Source organism: Amblyomma mixtum, chromosome 5 (genome assembly GCF_055824585.1).
Source record: "Amblyomma mixtum isolate Tamu chromosome 5, ASM5582458v1, whole genome shotgun sequence".
Lineage (NCBI taxonomy): Eukaryota > Metazoa > Arthropoda > Arachnida > Ixodida > Ixodidae > Amblyomma > Amblyomma mixtum.
Window position 1 is genome coordinate 19490317 of NC_143016.1, and position 20957 is coordinate 19511273.

Sequence of the window (20957 nt, forward strand, 5' to 3'; positions counted from 1 at the left end):
AGCCGCTTACCCCATGGTACGGCGACAGGTCAGCACTTCCTTGTTGGCGGAATAATTGTCAAAATGCTGACGCAGTTCATTACGATTTTAGGGATGTTTTCTCCGGTGATGGTCCATGGTTAACCAATATATGAAAAAAACGCATAGCTGCGTTTAGCACGTATGTCGTGTTGGCTCTGTGAGTTTTCGTTTCTTGTATCGTAATTAAATACCTGTTCTAAGGATAGTGATTGGCGTGCATATGGGCGTAATCGCTTTTACATTGCACTGCCTTCCTGCTTAACTCCCGGTCACTGCATGTGTTTCGTGATCGGGTTGACTGCGGTGGATTGGTTTCTAGAATCAATTTAATGCCGTAACGTGACGTCGAGAGCCAACCCCTTGTGTCCAGTGACGTCGACAGTGATGTCGGCAAAAAATATCAATCCGCAAAATGTGGCTGAAGCTCGTGAGGCTGGACTTGAGGAATTTCAGGATTTTTTTCCTGAAGGGTGTTTCTAGACGCTCGGCGGCTCCTCGTTGAGACCGTCCGCGCCATCTGATAAAGTACACGGGAGACTCGAGCTCCATGTTCACAGTGCAACGCGTGAAACGCGATAGTGCCCGCTCTTTATACCATCCACTTCACGGCATCACACAACAGTACTCCTAGAGGCCTCCGTGCGCAATGGAAACTTTCGACTCCGCTTCCTCAAGGACGAACGACAACTTCAAACTCGCTCACAGCGCTCCTGGTGGCCTCCACGGAAAGCGGAAAGCTTGCGCAAGGTTTTTACCGTACTTCCTACGCGACGGAGACGCGGCAGCAGCGGCAGCCTTGAGGCTCGTTCGTGAACACTTGTGGCATTAGGCGGCGAGAACGAGCGAGATCCCCCGACCCCGAAATCCTCTGATTAATTTATCCAGAGCGTTATTTTCCTGTTTATCAACACAACAAATTTAAAAAAAAGGAACACTCACCTATACAACTTTATTTTCGTGGCTGTTGGCTTTATTCATATGTATGTTAGAACGAGCCCCTCATTATCCCTTTCCTTGTAACTAAATCAATAAATCGATCAATCAATCAATTCGTTTGCATCCATCAAGGTGATGTTGGGAGCGTGATCAAAAAGCCGACAAAGTTGTTGGCTTGACGAGGACCACGCTGCCGGTTACACTTTTCCCAGCAGCAGCAAAAGCTAACAACCGGAAGCAGGAGCAAACAACAGAATTGCGCAAGCTTTGCAATGGTTTTCTATATATGAAAAAAGGAAAAACAATAGAAACGAGAGCACAGTCGCATTTTAAGATACAAATTATGGGGGAAAATATAGACACAATAGCATTATTCGTCAAGTAATACGGTGGCATACATTAGCCTACAATAGCCCAAAAATGCAGTAGCCTGCATTACTATAAAATCACAGAAAAAGGAAAACAAAAAGTCTAAACAGCACTACTTGGGAGAGACGACTGTAGCACATGGGCGGAAGCATATCGGATACACTGCAATTTCCAAGATCAAGGACTTAGTGTGTCAATGGGAATGTTTGCAGTGTTTAGTTTATTAAGTAACACAGGTAATTGGCGTCGTAATCTCTGCTGACCATAGTTGCATCTCATGAAGGATACCTTCAAATATGGCATGTAACGGACCTGCTTTAGTTTTATGCTTTGCGTTTGTTGTGCCATTTCCTCCAGAAATATTCTGTGCAGCTTTCTTTCTTTAATAAAGGATAACATGAGAGTGTGCATGTACAGGCGCGGACAAAAGTAAATAGAGCACGCAACTGTCTTCGAATATTTTTCACGCGTCACCTAATTGAAATTTCTAGCAGTGGTGCGCGCATGCTGGTAGAGGAGGTTGGTGGCCTGTCTTGTAGACAAACAACGCTTCTTCATTACCAATGGAGAAATCGTGATTGCACTTCGAGCGCAATAGCGTGCTCCGTTTACTTATGGCAGCGCCTGTACAGGTGACGCACTGAGATGATGTTAAGTGGCTCGAATAAACTGGCTGAGGGTTAGTCATAGGGTGTGTTGGGTATATTGTGCACTGTCTCTTTTTGCAGGACCTGTAATTTATTTATGTTTGTTAACGTTGTAGTTCCCCATAATAGTACAGCATAATTTAAATGGCTAGAAAAAGTAATTTGTAAATTAAGAACTTTATTTTCTGAGGGAGCATGCTTCGGAATTGGCTAGAAGGCAGCGAATTCGCACGCTAGAAGGTAGCAGCGCAAAGCCGCAGAAGAGAACAATAATAATTTCGGCTGCTCGGATGCGCGGATGGCCACCACTGCTCACTGAACTTCGGCGCACATTCTCAATGAGCAATTCGAGAGCGCTTCTTTCTTGAAATTTATACGTTTTATATGCCACGCCAATCACTAGAGTGTCATAAATATGTGGATAATGAAGCTAATGCAATGAAATTTACGTCACTTGTGCTTTCTCTCGATTCCCCGCAACCTCTCATAAAATCTTCTCATTTAGTGGCTTCAAAGCTGGTTATTGTTTTTGCCTTAACGATTGAATTAGCTTAGACATCTTCTAGCAAGTTCCTAGCAAAACAGTTACTTGTTCATTGCGGCACTCAGTACAAATATATTTTTTTAGCCATAGCTCACATTGACTATGACAACCTCAACTGACCCTAGTTACGGCGCAAAGGACAGGACAATAGAAGATGACAGAACACAGGGCTGTGTGCTATCGTCCTCTCTTGTTCTGTCTTTCACGCTGTAACTGAAAGATCGTCTTCAATTCGCTCGACAGCTTGCTCTATCGAACCTGAATTGGATATTATCACAGGAGTGAAGAAGACAATACCCGTGCAGATGCGCTTCTCATTTTTCAACAACACCGAGGCTATCACTTGTTATTATAACGGCAGTTGCAACAAGAACACTGGTAAGGTGTTGATAATGGGTGCAAGTCACGTGCTGGTTTGTATCACACTCTCTAGAGTGCGGGCTCTTTTTTAGGAGCTGATGAGAGCTTAGCGACAAACGCACTATTCAATGAAAGAGTGAGTGTCAACAAACACAAAAGAGCAGAGCAGCATTTGGAGGCCTTCCAGGAGCTACGAGTGATGAGTTTGCGACACAAGGTACGCGACACAAGGTCACGAATCGACGGCGCAGAAACGTTGAGCTTCCGCTGTCACGGAGACGTTCAGCGGCCTGTTTCGATAAACAACACGGGTATTCAGCCATACCAGAACCCTGCGAGATTATTGTCTCTACTCTTGCGTCCATTACTTTTCGCAAGCAGCCCTTAGTTGTTCGAGCATGAGTTGAACATCCATTTCGTCATCAGACAAGACTTGGACTGGGTGAGTGCCAGCAGAGAATGTTTTTCTTCTCTCACGCGCTCGCTTTGTTCATTTTCAACCAACAACTCCAGCCGTATCCCCTAAACCAGGCTCCGCTCTTAACAGCAGTTATACTAATTCCCAGTCTATCATACCTCTCCTCGCCCCCTCGCATTACTGCAGAGCTTGAAAAGAGACTAAATGCTCAAGATTACATAAAAGTGACATTCGTGTCAGCCGCCGTTTTAGTGCTCTGAGGGATTTAACATGAATAGTCAGGGCAAGAAATATCGCTGAGGCTCGCTCAATTCTTCCAGATGTTTAGACTGAGCGTACATATGCTTCATCGGAATCTACACTTCTCAGCTGTTGCAGAAGTCATTTAGCAATAGTTGATTAGCATATGAATGAAGTTACAATTTATTTACAATACTTCAGCTTTAATACCTTCTCATAAAATTTAAAAGTATATTGTGGGAAACATTAGTCACTTCTTTTAAATTGTAAATCATTCATTTTAATTTTATTAATAAATTTTTGCACTTTATGACAAGAAAGACTCCTGCAGTAATGCAGGTGATCCTTGCGCTCGCCGCTACACCAAGCAATACAACACAATGACATTTCCTGGGTTTCGATATCTTCATAATAGCAACGAGAAATATTATTTAATCTCTAGACACGAAAGCTTCAATTGGGTCTTTCAAGCATGGTTGATAATTGACGTTAATTGACGCGAACTCAAACCAAAAAAAAACTTCATCTAACAGTTTGCTGACAACGGTGCGGTGTCCACACGAGCAAAAGGCAACATATCAAGTTTATTTTTTTTTGTTCAGTCACCACTGTCTATTTAGCGTGTTGCTTTGTGTTTGTTTCTCTTCACTGAAGGGAAGGATAAACCTTTAGTTGGTAGCTTTAGCCTAATCAAGTTACTTGTTCGTCCCACATCGATGTAAAATATTCTTGCTGTTTAGCGCACACATATGCTCCCAGTCTGTGCGTTACTTCTGCGTATATTTCGCCAGTCAGTTACTAATTTACATTCCCCCTAACGGGACGGGCAGCACTTCCTTTATTTCGCAGACGCAGCCATGAGCGTTCTAGTCGAGAAGCTCATCTCCTGTCTTGGGGACTGGCGATGGATCACCACCGCACTGGTATTCGCTGCGACGTACCTCGTGGGCCGCTTCTATCACAAGGTGTCCAAATACCCCAAGGGGCCCTTCCCGCTACCGCTGGTCGGAAACCTACTGGGTAAGTGTATTGTGGTCACGCACTTCAACTAACGCTTCTTACACGCAACAACGCCCTGAGCGTCCCGGTGCAGGCTACATCGTTTCGCTTGCGTAATCTCTTCCTCAGTCGTTGCTATTATTCGCCTCTGATGGCATGTCACATACCCACGAGGAAGGATTGGAGAGCATTGTTCTTTGGTAATATTTATTTTCTCTTTCGTCTTTCTCTTCCGAAAATAACCGCTTCCGCAGGCCCCACCCCTTTCCTGGCCATGTTAACGTACTCGTTCGATAGCCCGTGCGAACCACCTTATCGTTGATACCTCAGCAGCGATTCTGCTTTGTTTTTTGTTTAACATAATTTCCCTTTCCTACGCGTCAGACCAGGTCACGACGGACGAGCAGAACATCATTCATAAGCGATACCAGCCCACCTGCGCAAGTGCAATCCCGGTTTTGGCACCTAGAGTCCATTGCTTCAAGCATGGTGTCCAATGCACTTGCGAAAAGAGTATGAGGTAGCTTTAATTCTGATTATTTTTTTTTAATTCAATAAAAACAATGACTGTTTTACGCAATATTGTAGACTTTATATTTATTTTAATACTGCAGCTTGAGATGCATTCAGTGCGAAATATTAAATTCTACGCTAGATTTCCTCTGCCAGAGCTGCTTGTGCAGTGGGCGTATATGGAGAGTTGTAATATTTGTCAGTATGCTATGCTTTAGTTTAACCGAAGTTAAGTTCTCAAGCTCGTGTCACACAGCAAAACTTATGTTGCATTAGCACTCACGCCGAACATCTGGTGTTAAAAAAACGAAGCGTGGAGGTTATGCACACCAGATACGTTAGGTTTCAAGAGAGGATTCTTGCGAAAATTGCTCTTTTTAATAAAAGCAGTGTCATATTTTCGGAATTTACGGGAACAGAACATGAATAAACATTTTTAAGGTCTATTAGGACGAAGAATCGCGTGTCAACAAGGGACCCTTGAAACTCGTATTAAAAACGGTAAAGACCGCCGTCTACTGCTAACTCTAAAATTCAGCTGCCTGCTTGTTTTTTGTTCTTCCTGCCATATTCTGTGCGTTGCAGAACAGGATAACGTGAACGGTAATCAATGCTATATGGTTTCGTTCACATTTGTCGCACACATAGGCGAAAAAACTGAGATGACTGCGGCGACCCGCATTCCAGCAATGCGAAAGCAAAACATCCACAAACTATATCGACGTCCGTGGCTGTTGTGACGTCCATGTATTATATCGACGTCCATGGCTATTTTACGTGTCAGCATAATTTTTTGCGTTTTTAACGCCTTTATTTAATTAACTAATTACACCCCATCCATCAAATATTTCCCACGGCAACCTTTTATCACACACTATGTCGCAATCACACTCTCCCACACATTTATCTTAAAAGAACGACGTAATCGTGCGGAAAAAATTGCGGACACTTTTTGCTGACGCGAAACAGCCTTATAATGCTCTCGCATTAATAACTGTTCTCCTTGTTGCTTACCGTAGCACTTCGCAATGTTAAAGACCTGCACTGTGAAGTTACCGAGTGGTCGAAGACGTACGGCGATGTCTTCACACTGTGGATGTCCCATAGGCCAATGGTCTTCATCAGCAGTTACAAGGCCATTCGAGAGGCGTTGCTCGATCGGAGGCATGACTTCGCTGGACGCTTTCCGATGAAGATGGGTGAGTGAGAATAAGATATTTCGTGCAGACATACATCTGCCGTGGTATACGTACGCATAGTCTTTCGGATACTTACCCTGAGCACAGAACACATTCTTGTAGCAACCTTACTTTGAAAAGAAAATGTGCATAGCATACACGTTAAATTATGGCACTGCATTGTTGAAATATAACTCGTTTGATAACGAGAAAATAAAAAAAGTCATCTGAAGCATGCATGGTCGCGTTGGAAGCATGGACAAGCGTAAACTAATAAGCTGATATGAATGCAAGCCGTATATTTACTGACACACCTCTATCTCCGCAGTCTCCTTTTGTTATACCAAGAAACAAGGATTTCTGAAAAAAAAAATTAAAACGGGTGGGAGGTGTTCCTCCTTGAATGCATCCTATCGGCAACGGATGCCACTGCTCTATATTTCTGTTTGGAATGATGATAAACTAGTTGGCTCGAACTGCAGACTAGCAAAAAGTGCCAAAATATTCAGTTTCACCCACACTGAATAAAGTAAATTCCGTTCCCACCTTCTTCTAGCCTAACTTTCCGGCGCCCGCTGCTACGCTTGCCTTCTCTTGGAAACCACTCCGTTACCCTTAAGGACCAGCGGTTATCTTGCCTTCGCACTACATGCCCTGGCCAAGCCCAATTATTCCTCTTGATTTCGACTAGGATATCATTAACCCACGTTTGTTCCCTCACCCACTCCGCCCGCTTCCGGTATATCAACGTTACACCTATAATTTTCCTTTGCATAGCTCGCTGCGTTGTCCTTAAGTTAAGCTGAACCCTCTTTGTTAGCCTCCAAGTTTTGGCCCCATTGGTGAGCAAAAGGTCAGATACAGCTGTCGTATACTTTTATCTCGAGGGATATTAGTACACTGCCATTCGTGATCTGAGAGAACCGGCCAAATGCGCTCCACCCCAGTATTATTCTTCTGGTGATTTCCCTCTCGTGCTCTGAATCTGCGGTCACTACCTGGGAAGGTGCATGGCCTTCTTTTATGGCTTTATGGGCGCGCTTGGGTGCATGCTAATTAGTAATTATTCCGTTATTACAAATCTTCTCCACCTTGGGAGATTACTCTAAACATTTGACCTGCTTGTGGAATTTTTCCATTTGCTTTTGTGTCGTCAGCACTCAGGTCTTCCCTTGCTTTTCTCCACTGCTGTTGTGTTAATTATCATTTCACTATCCTAGAAGATAAAGTTTAAAGAAGGCCTCCTTGATATCTGGATGTATAGCTTTACGCTCCATCAATATGTGGTCTGTCAGCCCGCGAACATGAGTATCGTGTGTTTTATTCACCACGCGAACAGATTTTAAATAAAGGATGACAGAGAAAAGCGCTGTCTGTCAACTGCTTCCCTCTTATAGTCGATCCATATGGGCATCTCATATTCGCTAACATCACATTACACTGGATGGGGCTATCTAGGAAATTTACTTTTAAATCTAAAATAGCCTTACCGAGTTGAAAAGACCCCTGTGCCTCACAAGGCATATTAAGCAATAGTTGCTTTCTTACTTTGCAGGTGCGTTGCTAAATCAAGGACACCATGACATTTTCTTTGAAGATTACAACCCATGCTGGAAGGCACTTCGGAAGGTCTTTCTTCTGGCTGTGAGGCAAGTAATGCCTCGTTGGTCATGATAATACTCGCAGCACGATGATCGAAAGACTCCCGGAATTTCCCCTTTCTATACGGGGCGAATAAGTAAGTTGTAAACAACGCTGCACATCACCCGCTTTCAGGTGAATCTCGATAACGTGGCTTCATACGGCGCCACTCGAGTACGCCTCTCCGAGGAAATACGTCTGTCCCAGAGAGCACACTGAGGTGCTCGTGCCTCAGGAGGGCGAGCGGAATCACGTTTATGCTGGCTGTTGTCTTAATGCGTTACCAGAGATCTTTCATAATTTTACGGTAATGGAGCTTCGTCGGAAGTTTGACTGAAGACACAAGCTGCCGCTAGGGGCGCCAGTGACCGTCAGAGGGCATGGGAGCGGCGCCGGCATTTTCGCTGCTGAGGCTGTTCAGACTGATATGCTTTAAGCTCCCGTTCAAAGTAAACTAACGCGAATATCATCCAGCAACTGCGGAGACCTTCAGGTGAACATCAAGCAAACTTTCTGAACCTGTCCGTCCTGATGGCAAGCAGATAGCACACGGTAAAGGTAGAGGTGCGCCGTTAGTGAAAGTTCGTTGCGCGTTGCCCTCGAAGGCTTTGCGATCGCGGCGTAGCACTCCATGTGTTACAGAGCTACCTTCTCGTCATCGCTCCCAACCCCCGTTGGCCGCCAACAGGGAAATGGCATCAATGGCAAGGTCTTATTTGTGCGCACCAGCTTGCGGCTGAATAATAAACAGACACGGGACGTCTGTAGAAAACAAGAGTGAGGAGGAAAATGCGTGTTCTGGGACACGCGCTCTACGGCCGGAACGGCGCGGCGGATGTCAGTATTGCGTCTGGCAGGGACGAGACCTGAAGACAGACCTTAGTTTGGTTCGTGACGCAATAAGCGCAGAGGCATCTGTCGCTCCCTCAGGGTCGCTGGATGGTGAACCTCTGACTCGTTCCGCGATACGACGTCAGCGGCAGTTTTTTGTGACGGGGTGTGGCGCCGCGTGATCTGGATGGGACCCATTTAAAGAATCCGGCTACCGCCATTTATAACCCATCCAACCCAGTGCTACGTATTCCGTTACCGCAAATCTTTTATTGCGGACATCTACTCTGAACGACGAGAAAGAGTGCAATTTTAATAACGTTTTCGACCGAGATTACATACAGTTATTTGAGTGGAGCCGACGTTTCAGGAAGGAAGAGAGATTGTGAAACTGGTCTTGAGAGTTGCTTGACAATCAGATGGGTGGGGTTCTCATTCCAGAACTCCAATGACCCGAGCTGCCTCGCGAACCTGGTAGATGAGCTTTAGCTGATCTTCCAATGATACACTAAATTAAGCTGAAATCAAAATGTGAAAATGCGGCAAAAAGTGATGAATATGAAACAAGACATATTGCGAAAGTGGATAAAAAGGGCATTTAAGGATAGCCGGCTTCTGTAAGAAGGCGGTGCGCTCAGCACTGAAACAGATAAAACTGTCCAAGGTATCATTTTTCTTTCTTGGCAAGAATAATCGGCGTGATACTCGTGCAGCCTTCTCTGTTAGCTTCCGCAACTTGACGCGTTAGCTAATCGCTATTTCCGGCAAAGAAGATCGAGCTTTAATTAAAGGTGAACAGACGTTGGACTTGCAATGCTTGCAGTGGTGTGGCAGATGTCCTCCCGACGCATTGTTGGCGAGCTCCCTCGCGCGTCCATTGAAACTTGAGTGGTACACAACTCAAGGCTTTTATGGCCGCAATGACTGTGCGAAGCAGCGGAAAGGAATGGACCACATTCCGAGGGCAGAGTATAACTGCACTCGCGGTGTAAAAAAAGACTATTGTAACGGAGTTGTTTTCTTTATTTCTTGTCCCCCGTGTATATCCCCCGAAAGATTATATTTCACTGGCGTGTACATTAATGCAAAAAGCTTAATATGTTTAAAAAATACAAATCCTTTAGTGGTCCTTTCCGGCATAAACAGTCCATCAACCCAAATCAAACGGACAATGCATCGTTCGTACTTGGTGGCGACCGGAGCATAACTGCTATCCTGAAGATTGCTCTCAGCTACACTTTCTGTGCCACTCACTACGTATGAAGGTCAGTAAATTAAATTTTTTCACATGGTTGCAGAAAGTACGCCGTCAGCGAGGCCCTCGAAAAACTGTGCACGGAGGTTGTAGACAACTACGTGGATTCTCTGAAGCACGGGCCGCAGCTGGTCGATTCCAGAAAGCCGTTCTACTACATTCTCTACACGTTGATTGGAGTCTCTGTGTACGGAACCAACTACGAGCCATTCTATCATCTAATAGTGTACAAGAGTGTCGCAGTTAACCTTTGCTAACCAGTGCTGCTATAATAATCACGCTGTATGAAATATATGCATGAGCAAATGATTATTGTTCATTGAATGACGCCTATAATGATGTTAATTACTCCATGTTTAGAGGAGCTGTTTGGACCATTGAATTTAGAGGGACTATACGTAAAAGAAAATGAACACCAACGAGACCCTGGCTTTCTAATTAAACAGGCCTGCTAGGCATTTTAGGAGTTAAACTGGAGCGCATAATTGATGAACAAAATTTTATATCACTAAAATGAAAGTAGTTCCAAACAAGCTGGACAGGGAACAGCCGTTTTTCAAATATCTATTGGATGCAGTAAGGGAGTACGTCTATTGAGACCTGCGTGTCTCGTCCTTCCTTCGTCCCTCGTCTGCCAGCGCTACAATGTTAGGAATGTCAAACCAACTTGCTCAGCAACACACCCTGCTCACGGTAACCATCATGAGAATAACGATGTTTTAACGTCAGCTAAGATCGCGCGCCCGTGAGATGCGCGATGTCAGCGGACGTTGAAGAACCCCAAGTGGTCTGGGCTAATCCGGAGCTCTCCACCACGGCGGCCGTCATAGCCCTGTGTCGATTTGAGACGTTGAACCCTACGTACCACAACGCTTTGAAGGCACTTGGCTAGCACTTTCAAGCAGAAGCTTAGCGGTCAAGGCAAGCTGGAGATCAATGGATGAGGCCTTGGTCCTCCAATGAGCACGACGTGGTTTGCGACGTTGACGTAGCCGCAACTTTTTCATCTCTAGATAGAGAGAAAAGTGGAGGGTTTATTTTTCGCACCGCTCGCGGCATCTGCTGTCACAGTTTTTCCCATCACCGTTCGAGCTGTTGCCGGGGCAGTGGATGTCCGTTTTAAAGCAGCAGCTGTCACGAGGTCTGAATGAAGCCTTCCACTCCTTTGGTACCAACAGAGAACACGGGCGTTAGCCCGTGTATGTGGACGCGAGTATGTGGACGCGACAAAAGTTACAGGTTGATGACGAGTGCTAGGGGGCTAGCAAAGGAGTGGCCTTAAGATCTTTAAGAGATCAACACGGTAGGTTAAAGGGAAACTAGATGCAACCGCGGGGTATTTTGACGTCCAAAAACGTTAAAAAGTAATATGGTGTTCAATAAATTTTAGTGCACAGACACGCTAACGTCGTCTTATTTCCTGATAGTGCAAGAAGGTACGGTATCCTCACTAGCGTCCTTATGGCACCCTTCGCATAAAAAAACCGCGGTCTACGTGAGAATGTCTGCAATGCTTGCGCAACGACCAAACAACTGTCGATACCACGACCCAACTCGGTACAGCATAACCATGGTTTTCTTTTCTTGTGTATCTGCATTTACTGTGTTTGCTTTTATTGTGTTCGCATTTATTGCGTTTCAGAACAAAGCAGACCTGGTCAGTTCTTAGGAATGCTCTGTACCTCATTCCCCTCATTGCTTCGTACAACTTATTTGATAAGTAAGGCAAATTTTGACAGAAATTTGTCTATTGAAATCCTTCTGCTCTTTTTTTTCCGAAGTCCTCTAACAACAATAGTGGAGGTCACAAAGGATTGCAACCTGCAACGTTTATGTCACCAAAACAGAAAAATTAAGACCCATATCCGCTTTTTAAAAAAAAACAGGAAAATTAAATTTTTATAGAGTAGGTTTCGTGCTTCTTGAATTTTGGATCATTTGTAGAAAAAACAATCTCCGCAGACATAAAACTAAAGAAGGAGCTATGGCCTCGAAAGCAAACGCCGGCTAAACAAGGATTTGTGACACTGGTCTGCAATCGTCTTATTGTGATCGCGATGTCGGCTGTGCCGCTCCTTCCGAAGTACCTAAGCTGCTCTTACAGAGTTCTTTGCACAGGCTGGACGGTGACACTAAGGAGATCCGACGCCTTGAAGAGATCGACCACGAGTTTCAAGCCATTTCCCCAAACGGCCTGCCAAGTGACATCGCACCCTGGCTTTCAGTGGTATACCGCCGGAGGGAGAACCGCATTGCGTCCCTCTTCTGCGAGTTCACACAAATCCTTCATCGGTTGTTCGCCAAGGCAGAAGCTACTTACGTTCCGGGTGCGCATTCACTTATCTACATTCCGGTCTCTTTCGGTGTTCATTGTTGCCTCAGATGCACGGCGTCCTTTCCGGAGCCCAGAAGGTCTTCGCCATCTAAACCTAAGACACTGACTTTCAGATGATCACAAGAAATAAAAGACAGGGCATATATGGCGGGCTTTGTGAGCGGAGCTTTTTACGGACCAAAATCAATCTGGCACTAAAACTGACGACGGGTATCTCGAAGCACGTCGTCAGTAGTGTCAATCCAGCGAAGCAGCCTTCTTCTTCAGTCAACCCTAAAACAGTCGTATAAACAAGGAGCTAGCATTTCGGAAACAATTATCATTTATTACAGCTAAAGGTAGCAAAGAAGAATTACAAATAATCACCGATCTTGAAGCGAGGCTTCTAATCACGCCGTGATAGGTACAGTGAAAGATGTTCGCTTTTGAAGAACTATCCTTCATTATTCCGGTTGCTACGCTCTGTATCATGGAACACACTGTAAATACAATTTAGCGACTGCAATTTGCTTTGAAATTTTTCTGAAAGACGCCAACATACGCCGACTCTCCGACTGCAAGAAACAAACTGTATATATAGCGCCCTTATTAGGATGACAGAAGAAATAGAAGGGGTTGGAGGTGAATCAATTACAGTATTTATACGAGGTTAAAGTTACTAATACAAGATTAGGTGCAGTCGCGAGCTTTATTTTGTGTAGTAGCCCCAGGAAGTTAGCTCTAATACTTATGCCGAAGTTAGAAATCATATTTGGCGTGTTCACTGCCGTCGAGATATCTTTCTGAGTCTCTGCAGTGGGTAATTAATCATGAAAAATAGCTTAAAATACGCAAGATTCTGAACGTTCTGGGGCGGATCTTGCGCCCAACTCTGCAAGCTATCAATAGACGCACATAGAGTGCGCTTGCATGACGGAGGAAAGAATTACGAGTCTGATAAGGTCCCAAAAGATGCAAGCTTTTGGCCGTATTTGGCCTCGATACCAGCCCTAGCCTTGTCACAGCATAGGTATTTGGCTATGCAAATTCACTCTGAAGTCCAATGAAGAAATAAGTGTATAGATAATACGCCCGCTCCACAAAATTCTGGACTAGACATGACATGATCCATGCCGTGGGGCGGTTTGCTAGTTCCCGCAAGGAACGCCCCAGTAAATCCGCTCCATTTCTTCCGTATATCCATAACGCAGCTCCGATATAAGGAAACAGCGCTCAAGAAAATAAAGACCTTTTTGTTTCTTACTGATAATATTAAAGTGAAATTTCTAACCGACCACTCATTTTGCATATTATCGTTTTCAAGAAGATACCAATTCTGGAAACAAAAAATATTTATAGCTCTCACGATCTTAGCAAAATCAAAATAAAATGTATTTAAGTAATAATTTAAAACCACTTGAAAATTTTGAGGGCTTCATTTATTTCATTACAATGACTCACCGACTCGTCTGGAGTAATCGTCGCCGACCCTTGATGTTAGCCCAGGTGTGGGCAGTGAGGTTACTTCTAAAGTGCGTGCCGAATCATAACTGGCCCGTATGACATCTGGAGCCCCATTTTATTTTAATGCGAGTGTTATATGCCTCTGTCGCGTCAGCAAAACGTGTCCGCAATTTTGTCCGCACGATTCCATCGTTCTCTGACGACAAATGTGTGAAAGCGTGAATGCCACAAATAGTTTGTGGTAAAATGTTGCCGTGGGGAAAATTTGGTGAAAAAGGTGCAATTAGTTAATTAATTAAACGCGAAAAAATAAACTTAGACGTCAAATTAGCCATGGACGTCGATATAGTGCATGGACGTCAGAACAACCACGGACGTCGATATAGTATGTGGACATTTTGCTTTCGCATTGCTCCAGTGCGGGTCACTGGAATGATCTCAAAGTTTTTCTCACTCAGCATTTTTATCCTTGCCATTAGGCATTGATACAGCTTTTTATATCCATGACATCGTTCGCTAGTTATCAGCTTCGGGGAAAAGTAGAGAATCGATAGCAGAACTTCCATTAAAAGCGATTCTGTTGTAAGGCAGGTTTGGCAGGACACTCCGTAGTCGTCAGCATATTCCAAGCAAAAAACAGTTCTTGCTCATACTCGTAGAGTTCTCCAGGCTGTGGACGGCGCTCAGTTTTTATTATTTATTGATTTTATTTCTTAACACAGCAATGCCAATTTTCGAGGTTATAGCAGAATGGGAAAAGGAACCTCAGTATACAATACAGGCAAAATTGTAAACCAATACTACAGCAGAAGTCGGAGCCGTACAGCTAGCACCCCCAAGAAAATAGAGTCATTTCAAAGCGATATCAAAAGAACGCAACTATAAAATAGCAACTTAGGTAATGCAATAATGCGCACTACGCAGTCTGGTGTGCAAACAACGTCTGTGACAGCTGTTACATTCTCTGTTGAGAAGGTTTTTCCAACCAAGGATAGCTCTGTAAAAAAAAATGCTTACACTAGTTATCTAGCGCACGGAAACCAGCTAAAGCTGGCTTATGTCTTATTCTGGTTGCATATCTGGACGAAAACAAATGCAAAGGAGCAAGATAAATGCTATAGAGTCGTATTCTCGAAGGAGAGGCACAGTTTTTGCGATTAGTTCACGTTTCGGCTGCAGCAAAGACAATGCACGGTTTAAGACTGTTGCCCAAAATAAAAGTTAATTGGAGCCAGCATTAAGAGTTATACTGGAATCGTCAGAGTGAACTAGGGGCCCCTCTTCACCAATCGTTAATTACCAAACTACCGTAGTTTCAGGCTACAGGGGTTTTTTTTTTTCAGTCACGATATTGACCTATCGCACGTTTTCTTTTTCTCGCAGGTAAGACGGATAACTTCACGCACGCCATGCTTGCCGCACGGGAAGAGGCCATCCGGGAGGAGAAAGAAGACGCCCAGTACCTGACCAAAGGGAACATGATTCAGCTTGTCAGGAACATCTTTGCCGGTACGGACGAGCATGTCGGCCGTTCCTGAACTCCAAGCAGGAAGGATTAAAAAGACCCCTCCTCAGCGAACGCCCTCTTGCAGAAGGGAGTGTGTTAGAGAATATCTTATTCCCTTTATACTCCCATATAGACGTACCCGTGTTCGGAGTGTGTCCTTCTTAAACTGATCTTCAAGTTGGTTGTCCTTATCTCTATCTTTCTTACACTTCACTTTTTCTGCTCGTGCGTGCGAGTAATCTTAAAGTAATTGAGGAAAATCAAATTGCGAAGTAACTGAGAAGTAATTTTGCCACTTTCAATTTGATGGGCACTTTCTTGAAGGGCCAGTGCGGAACTTCGTACAACTTCGTGCAACTTCGTCTGGAAGGGGGAGGGGGGGGGGGGGGCAACTTCAGCTAGGATAATGCCTGTCAAAGATTTACCGACGCATGTCAGCATGGTACAGTCTTTGTCAAAAGTAACCAGTCACCATGGTTTGCTTCTCATTCGTATAACAGAGCCCTCATGGCTTCTCTAAAAATCAAAAAGTACTTTGAAGGTGAGAACAGGGGTTCTTCTTACCATACAGAGATTTAGAGCTTGAGGGCTGGCGTAAAAGCTTTAATATACGACTGAGAAGAAAAACATGCAGCCTGGTTACTTTTGACAAAGACTGTACGTTTTTCCGTACATATTGGGGGTTGATGCACGCACACCTAAAACCATATTTTGGTGTCCAGTAGGCTAAGTTGTCAATTCTTCAGACTGACTTTAAGCGACAAAAAGACTGTGAACGAATAGGGCATCTCAAATAGGGTGAATGTAGACACACGCACACCACACGCGCATGCGCGATGCGTGTGTTGTGCAATGTGCAGTGCGGTGTGCAGCACCTGTTTTGTATAGGAGCGTCACTTCATATTATGCTGTTGCAGTCCTAAGACGCCCCTCAACGTTTTATTAAAGAGATCCTTAATGCCATTCTGCTTTGCTCTGTGAAAGCTTGAATACGTGCATCCTTCTCCGCTAATCGCTTTTCATGCCAATCATGACTGCCTTACAGGCGCTACAGACACTTCCTCTGGGGAACTGCACTGGCTGTTTCTAAGGATGGCCAAGGAACCGAGAATCCAAGAGAAAATCCAAAAGGAAATCGACGACAACATCGGCAAGTACAACCTTCAGTTAAAATTCTTCCCATCGTTTACAACGCTCACGAGAAAACGGCTTAACAAAGTTTCAAGACCATTTCGCCCAGTGGGGAGCACGAAAAAAAAAAGGTACTCGAAAGAAAACACTTGAGAACATCGCAACAGCTTGGCTGCAATTATTTCAGTTACAAGTTACAATCCTCAAAGTTCCGAAACTCATGTTCGCACTCAGAACCCTTCCAATCAAGGCCAACGTGCCCATGACCATTAAGGCACATTATAGGCAGGCGCCTGCTCTCTAGTCCAGCAAATAATATTTTCGCTGGGAGTTTCAATTTCCTTCCTTGCACAGTACTGAAACCGACATCATTTTATTTTATTGCTCACAGAGGAAGAGCTTACAGAGTCTCCGCGTGCAAAAACTAACAAGAACTTCGCGTGAAGACAAAGAGAGCAAAAGTAAAAAGATGTTACAAGCCAGAATTCTGCCTGCTTACAAACACACATAAATATTGGGATCCGTAAAAAAATTGGCAGATTGTCGCAAGTTTGTAGAGCACAAGAGATGGTTCCAGTGATGTGCAGAAAAGGTGTCGCAGTTACCAAGAGCCAGAACATTCTGTATTCACAGGTTACTACGTTTTTTCCTAAAGTAAATTCATTCTGTGCCACACTTAGGACGCACTCCTCCTGTGTACAAAGACAGAGCCAAGTTTCCGTTCACCGTGGCCTGCCTGATGGAGACGCTTCGCTGCCACCCTATCCTCCCCCTCAGCTTACCCCACATGACGACGAAGGACACCAGAGTTGGTGAGCACGCACTCGTCTTCGTAACGTGCAAAGCGGGAGGATGCTATAAGCAAGGAGAGCGAAACATTACATCAATGTTAAGCATAAGGTGCAGGGTCTCCTGTGATCTGATCTCAGACGAAAACGCAGATGATGTCGTCAACTCTCTTGTGGCATGGTTCGAATATGGGGTAATCTTTTTTTTTTCTTTCTTCGCACGACAAATCACTAGAATTTAGCTTTCCGACACTAAATGGCTCGACACCCGAGCTGCCTGAGCTTGCATTCAAGACATATAACGGGCACGTGGACACCGGCTAAGGGCCCGGATGATGAGCCTAAAAGAAAAATGAAGGAGCATCTACATTCTTTTTTCATATTTTCAGAGGTAGTTATACTTCACTTGTGAGGACTTACTGCCCTGTAGGCCAAATAACAGAGTGTTTCAAACCAAAGAAAGCATTGGAATCTTTTTTATATATTAAAAAAAGCAGTAAGCACTCAGAAGTACTGTATCAGAACAAAGACTATGACACTGCGGTGTTCTGTGTAATTAACTACAATACATGGCATTTGCTGCAATTCCTATTCTAAAAGCAGTCGTGAGTTGAAAGTTCAGGCTATAGAATATACCCTGTAGAGTGATCTGAAATTGATGATGATGAATTTTTATGCCCATGCGCCATAAAAATTCATCATCATCCATTTCACGCCACTGTGTTCTTCCGTCCAAATGCGAGACATGCGGTGATCCTTCGGGGAAGCACGGTGAGCTGTCTGCAGTTGCGGCGTGTGAGGCTACAAGAAGTATATAATATATGACTGCTATGGTATCTGCTTCTAGTGGCTAATTTTAAGGGTTCCTGAGTCAGTTAGTATTTGAATAGGTTTTAGGCGCAAAACACCGACGAGACACATAGGAAGGTAACAGGACGAAGCGGATATGGCGCTTCGTCCTGTTACCTTCCTATGTGTCTCGTCTGTTTTTTGCGCCTAAAACCTATTCAAATATGTACCAAAACCAACTAGCCCAGCAGCAAGTGCTCTTAGACTATGAATCAGTTACCTTACTTTCTACATCCGTAGCGATTCCCTCAGCTGGGATTCAGGACAGGCTAACTGAGTTTCGGTGTGTTTGAGGTAATAGCAGCTTCACTTACATTCTCTTGACAAAACCAGCCTGCAGGCCGCCGATTGCACTCGAACAACGTGATCCAACCTCTCTCAGAGGTTGATGAACAGATGGATTGGAATCTCTCTACACGTTCTTGCGACGCAGCGGGATGTACTGCATATTTGAAGCAGTTCGTCTTGCCTGCAGGGGCAACCGCCACTTAGGCATCCCAGGAAACTTCTTGTAAGCCTTGTACGCTGGTTAGCGGCCGTACAGAGGGCAAAACACATGCCTAGAACAACCAAACTGTCTGTTTTACCCCTCCCAAAGCCCGTGCACCCAAGAAGGCAAAAAATGATGATGAAATTATATGAGTTTCACTGCACATGTTAACATCCAGACCATTTTTAACCAAATATTATCGCTAGTTATTGCGTGTTGAGCCCGAAACACGCTCACAACGTGTTCTAGACATGCGTTTTGCCCTCTGTACACGCTTACAGCGCTTTGGCCGTACAGTTGGACAGCAGTCGTTTTGAATCCAACAGTGTGACGCTGTGGCTTTTGGCTGTTGAAGGACAGATCAAAAAATCACTGCGCTAGAAACTTTATAACTTTATAAAGCGCTTGCAAAATGACATTAAAAATCTCTGCCCAATAAGCGCTGAACCCATAAATCTGTTTTAATGTCTGTACCTGTGCGTCATGCCACAGGTGCGGTTTTCATACCCAAGGACACCGGAGTTTTGTACAACATCTACGGAGGAAACCATGACCCCAACATTTGGAATGACCATGAAGAGTTTCGGCCCGAGCGCTTCATTGATCCAGTGACCGGAAAGCTCCGTGCGGACGGTGAGCCACTGCTCACCTTTGGCATGGGCTCCCGCACTTGCCCCGGAGAGAAACTGGGACACGTGGACATGTTCTACATCCTCGTGCGACTCATGCAGAGGCTCAGCTGCAGTGCGCCCGGTGACCCATCGGTCGTCAAGATGGATGCTGTCGCTTCAAGCCTCTTCATGCTCCCCATCAAACAGAACATCGTGTTTACAAGGAAGGATTAGACTCCTCGCAATAATTAGCTAAGTGCAACAACGCACGAGAGATCTTTTTGCATCCTTATGTAGTGAAGGACCTCTAGGGGCTGTAAGATTGTATTTCAAATTTTTAGCACTGACTGCTCTTTTCAAACAGACACAGGACCTCTATTAAAAGCGATTTCAGAAACTGGTGTGAGATGAACCTTTTCGACGGCATCACATTTGGGAACTGGGCTGCATTCACAGGTGTTTCAAAACGTAAGAGTACCGATCAAGCATTATGGTAAAAATAACAGCCACTTACCTCCATGGTACAGCGACAGGTAAGCATTCGCGAAGTAATTCACGAAATGACGACTTTAGGGATGTTTTCTTCGGTGGTGCTCCATGGTTAACCAACAGATAAAAAGAAACGCATTGCTGCGTTTAGCGCGTATGTATTGTTGTCTGTGTCCGTTTCCGTTTCTTGTATCCTAATTAAATACCTGCTCTACGGCTAGTGATTGGCGTGCATATGGGCGTAATCGCTTTTGCACTGCAGTGCCTTCCTGCTGAACTCAAGTTCACTGCATGTGTTTCGTGATCGTGTTGACTGTTGTGGATTGGTTTCGAGAGTCAATTTAGTGCCGTAACGCGACGTCGAGGGCCGACCGCTTGTGCCCAGTGACGTCGGCAATGAAGTCAGCAAAAATTATGATTCCGCAAAATGCGATTGAAATTCATGTGACTGGACTTGAGGAATTTCAGGATTTTTTCCTGAAGGTTGTTTCCAGACGCTTATCGATTCCTTGTTGAGACCGCGCGACCCATCTTATAAAAAAACCAGGAGACGCTTGAGCGCCCGCTCCTTGTACGATCCCCTTTACGGGCACTGGTCCTAGATTCCTCCGTGCGCAATGGAAAGTTCCTACTCCGCTTCCTCAAGGATTACTGTGACGTCACACTCACTCACAGCGCTCCTGGCGGCCTTAAATGTGCACTAAGAGGAATCTGAACTCGATTTTTTACCGCGGGAACTCGATCTACTCGTTATGACATCCTTAGAAACTTCGAATTATTGTCCTCGGCGGCCGATTTCCCTAATCATATATATATATATATATATATATATATATATATATATATATATATATATATATATATATATATATATATATATATATATATATATATATATATTGGTTTCGAGAGCTTAAAGAGCTTGACTGCTTAAAGCAAACAAGAGAGGGGGGATGAGGGGCTCGTTATAAATATGAGAGAAGCCAACAGCCACAGAAACCAAGGGACACGAGGGATTTTTTTTATTTATTTATTTATTTTGTGCTGTTGTTCGATTAAGAATATTACTGAATATGTTACCGCTTAAAGCTAATTGATAGAAAAGCAGAAGAAAAACAACCACACGCCGCCAGTGGGATCCGAACCCACGAAGGAGTATATATCGAATTATACTTTCCATTAAAGGAAACATGTTTATTTCACTGGACGTTTCGATCGGAAGACCGATCTTTTTTCACTCTTGAAAAAGATCGGTCTTGCGATCGAAACGTCCAGTCAAATAAATATGTTTCCTTTAAAACACAACAGGATTTAATTCCCGACGTTTCGGCTGGAGGGCCAGCGAGCCGAAAAGTCGTGAAT

The 20957-nt window shown here is 44.4% G+C and overlaps 1 protein-coding gene across 4 annotated transcripts; it reads left to right on the plus strand.

The window, feature by feature from the left end:
- Window positions 1–46: 46 nt before the first annotated feature.
- On the plus strand, window positions 47–19507 carry LOC149341428 (cytochrome P450 1A4-like). Of its 4 annotated transcripts, none has more exons than XM_089543522.1 (10): window positions 47–3319; window positions 4366–4555; window positions 6067–6246; window positions 7781–7878; window positions 10000–10151; window positions 12071–12279; window positions 15114–15239; window positions 16283–16387; window positions 17049–17180; window positions 18988–19507. In XM_089543522.1, the coding sequence occupies exons 2-10, from the start codon at window positions 4393–4395 to the stop codon at window positions 19338–19340; spliced, it is 1518 nt and encodes a 505-aa protein (XP_089399648.1). In that variant the 5' UTR covers window positions 47–3319; window positions 4366–4392; the 3' UTR covers window positions 19341–19507. The 4 variants fall into 4 exon arrangements, with proteins under 4 accessions (XP_089399648.1, XP_089399647.1, XP_089399650.1 ...); XM_089543521.1 differs by having other exon boundaries at window positions 4385–4555; XM_089543524.1 differs by having other exon boundaries at window positions 4385–4555; window positions 10000–10139.
- Window positions 19508–20957: the final 1450 nt, after the last annotated feature.

Excerpts from the sequence above, each read along its gene's own strand:
- LOC149341428 (XM_089543522.1), top strand. The coding sequence starts at position 4,393 with ATGAGCGTTCTAGTCGAGAAGCTCATCTCCTGTCTTGGGGACTGGCGA. Across the intron at positions 4,556-6,066 it reads GCTGGTCGGAAACCTACTGG|CACTTCGCAATGTTAAAGAC; the intron begins GTAAGTGTATTG and ends TGCTTACCGTAG. Across the intron at positions 10,152-12,070 it reads GTCTCTGTGTACGGAACCAA|GCTGGACGGTGACACTAAGG; the intron begins CTACGAGCCATT and ends TTCTTTGCACAG.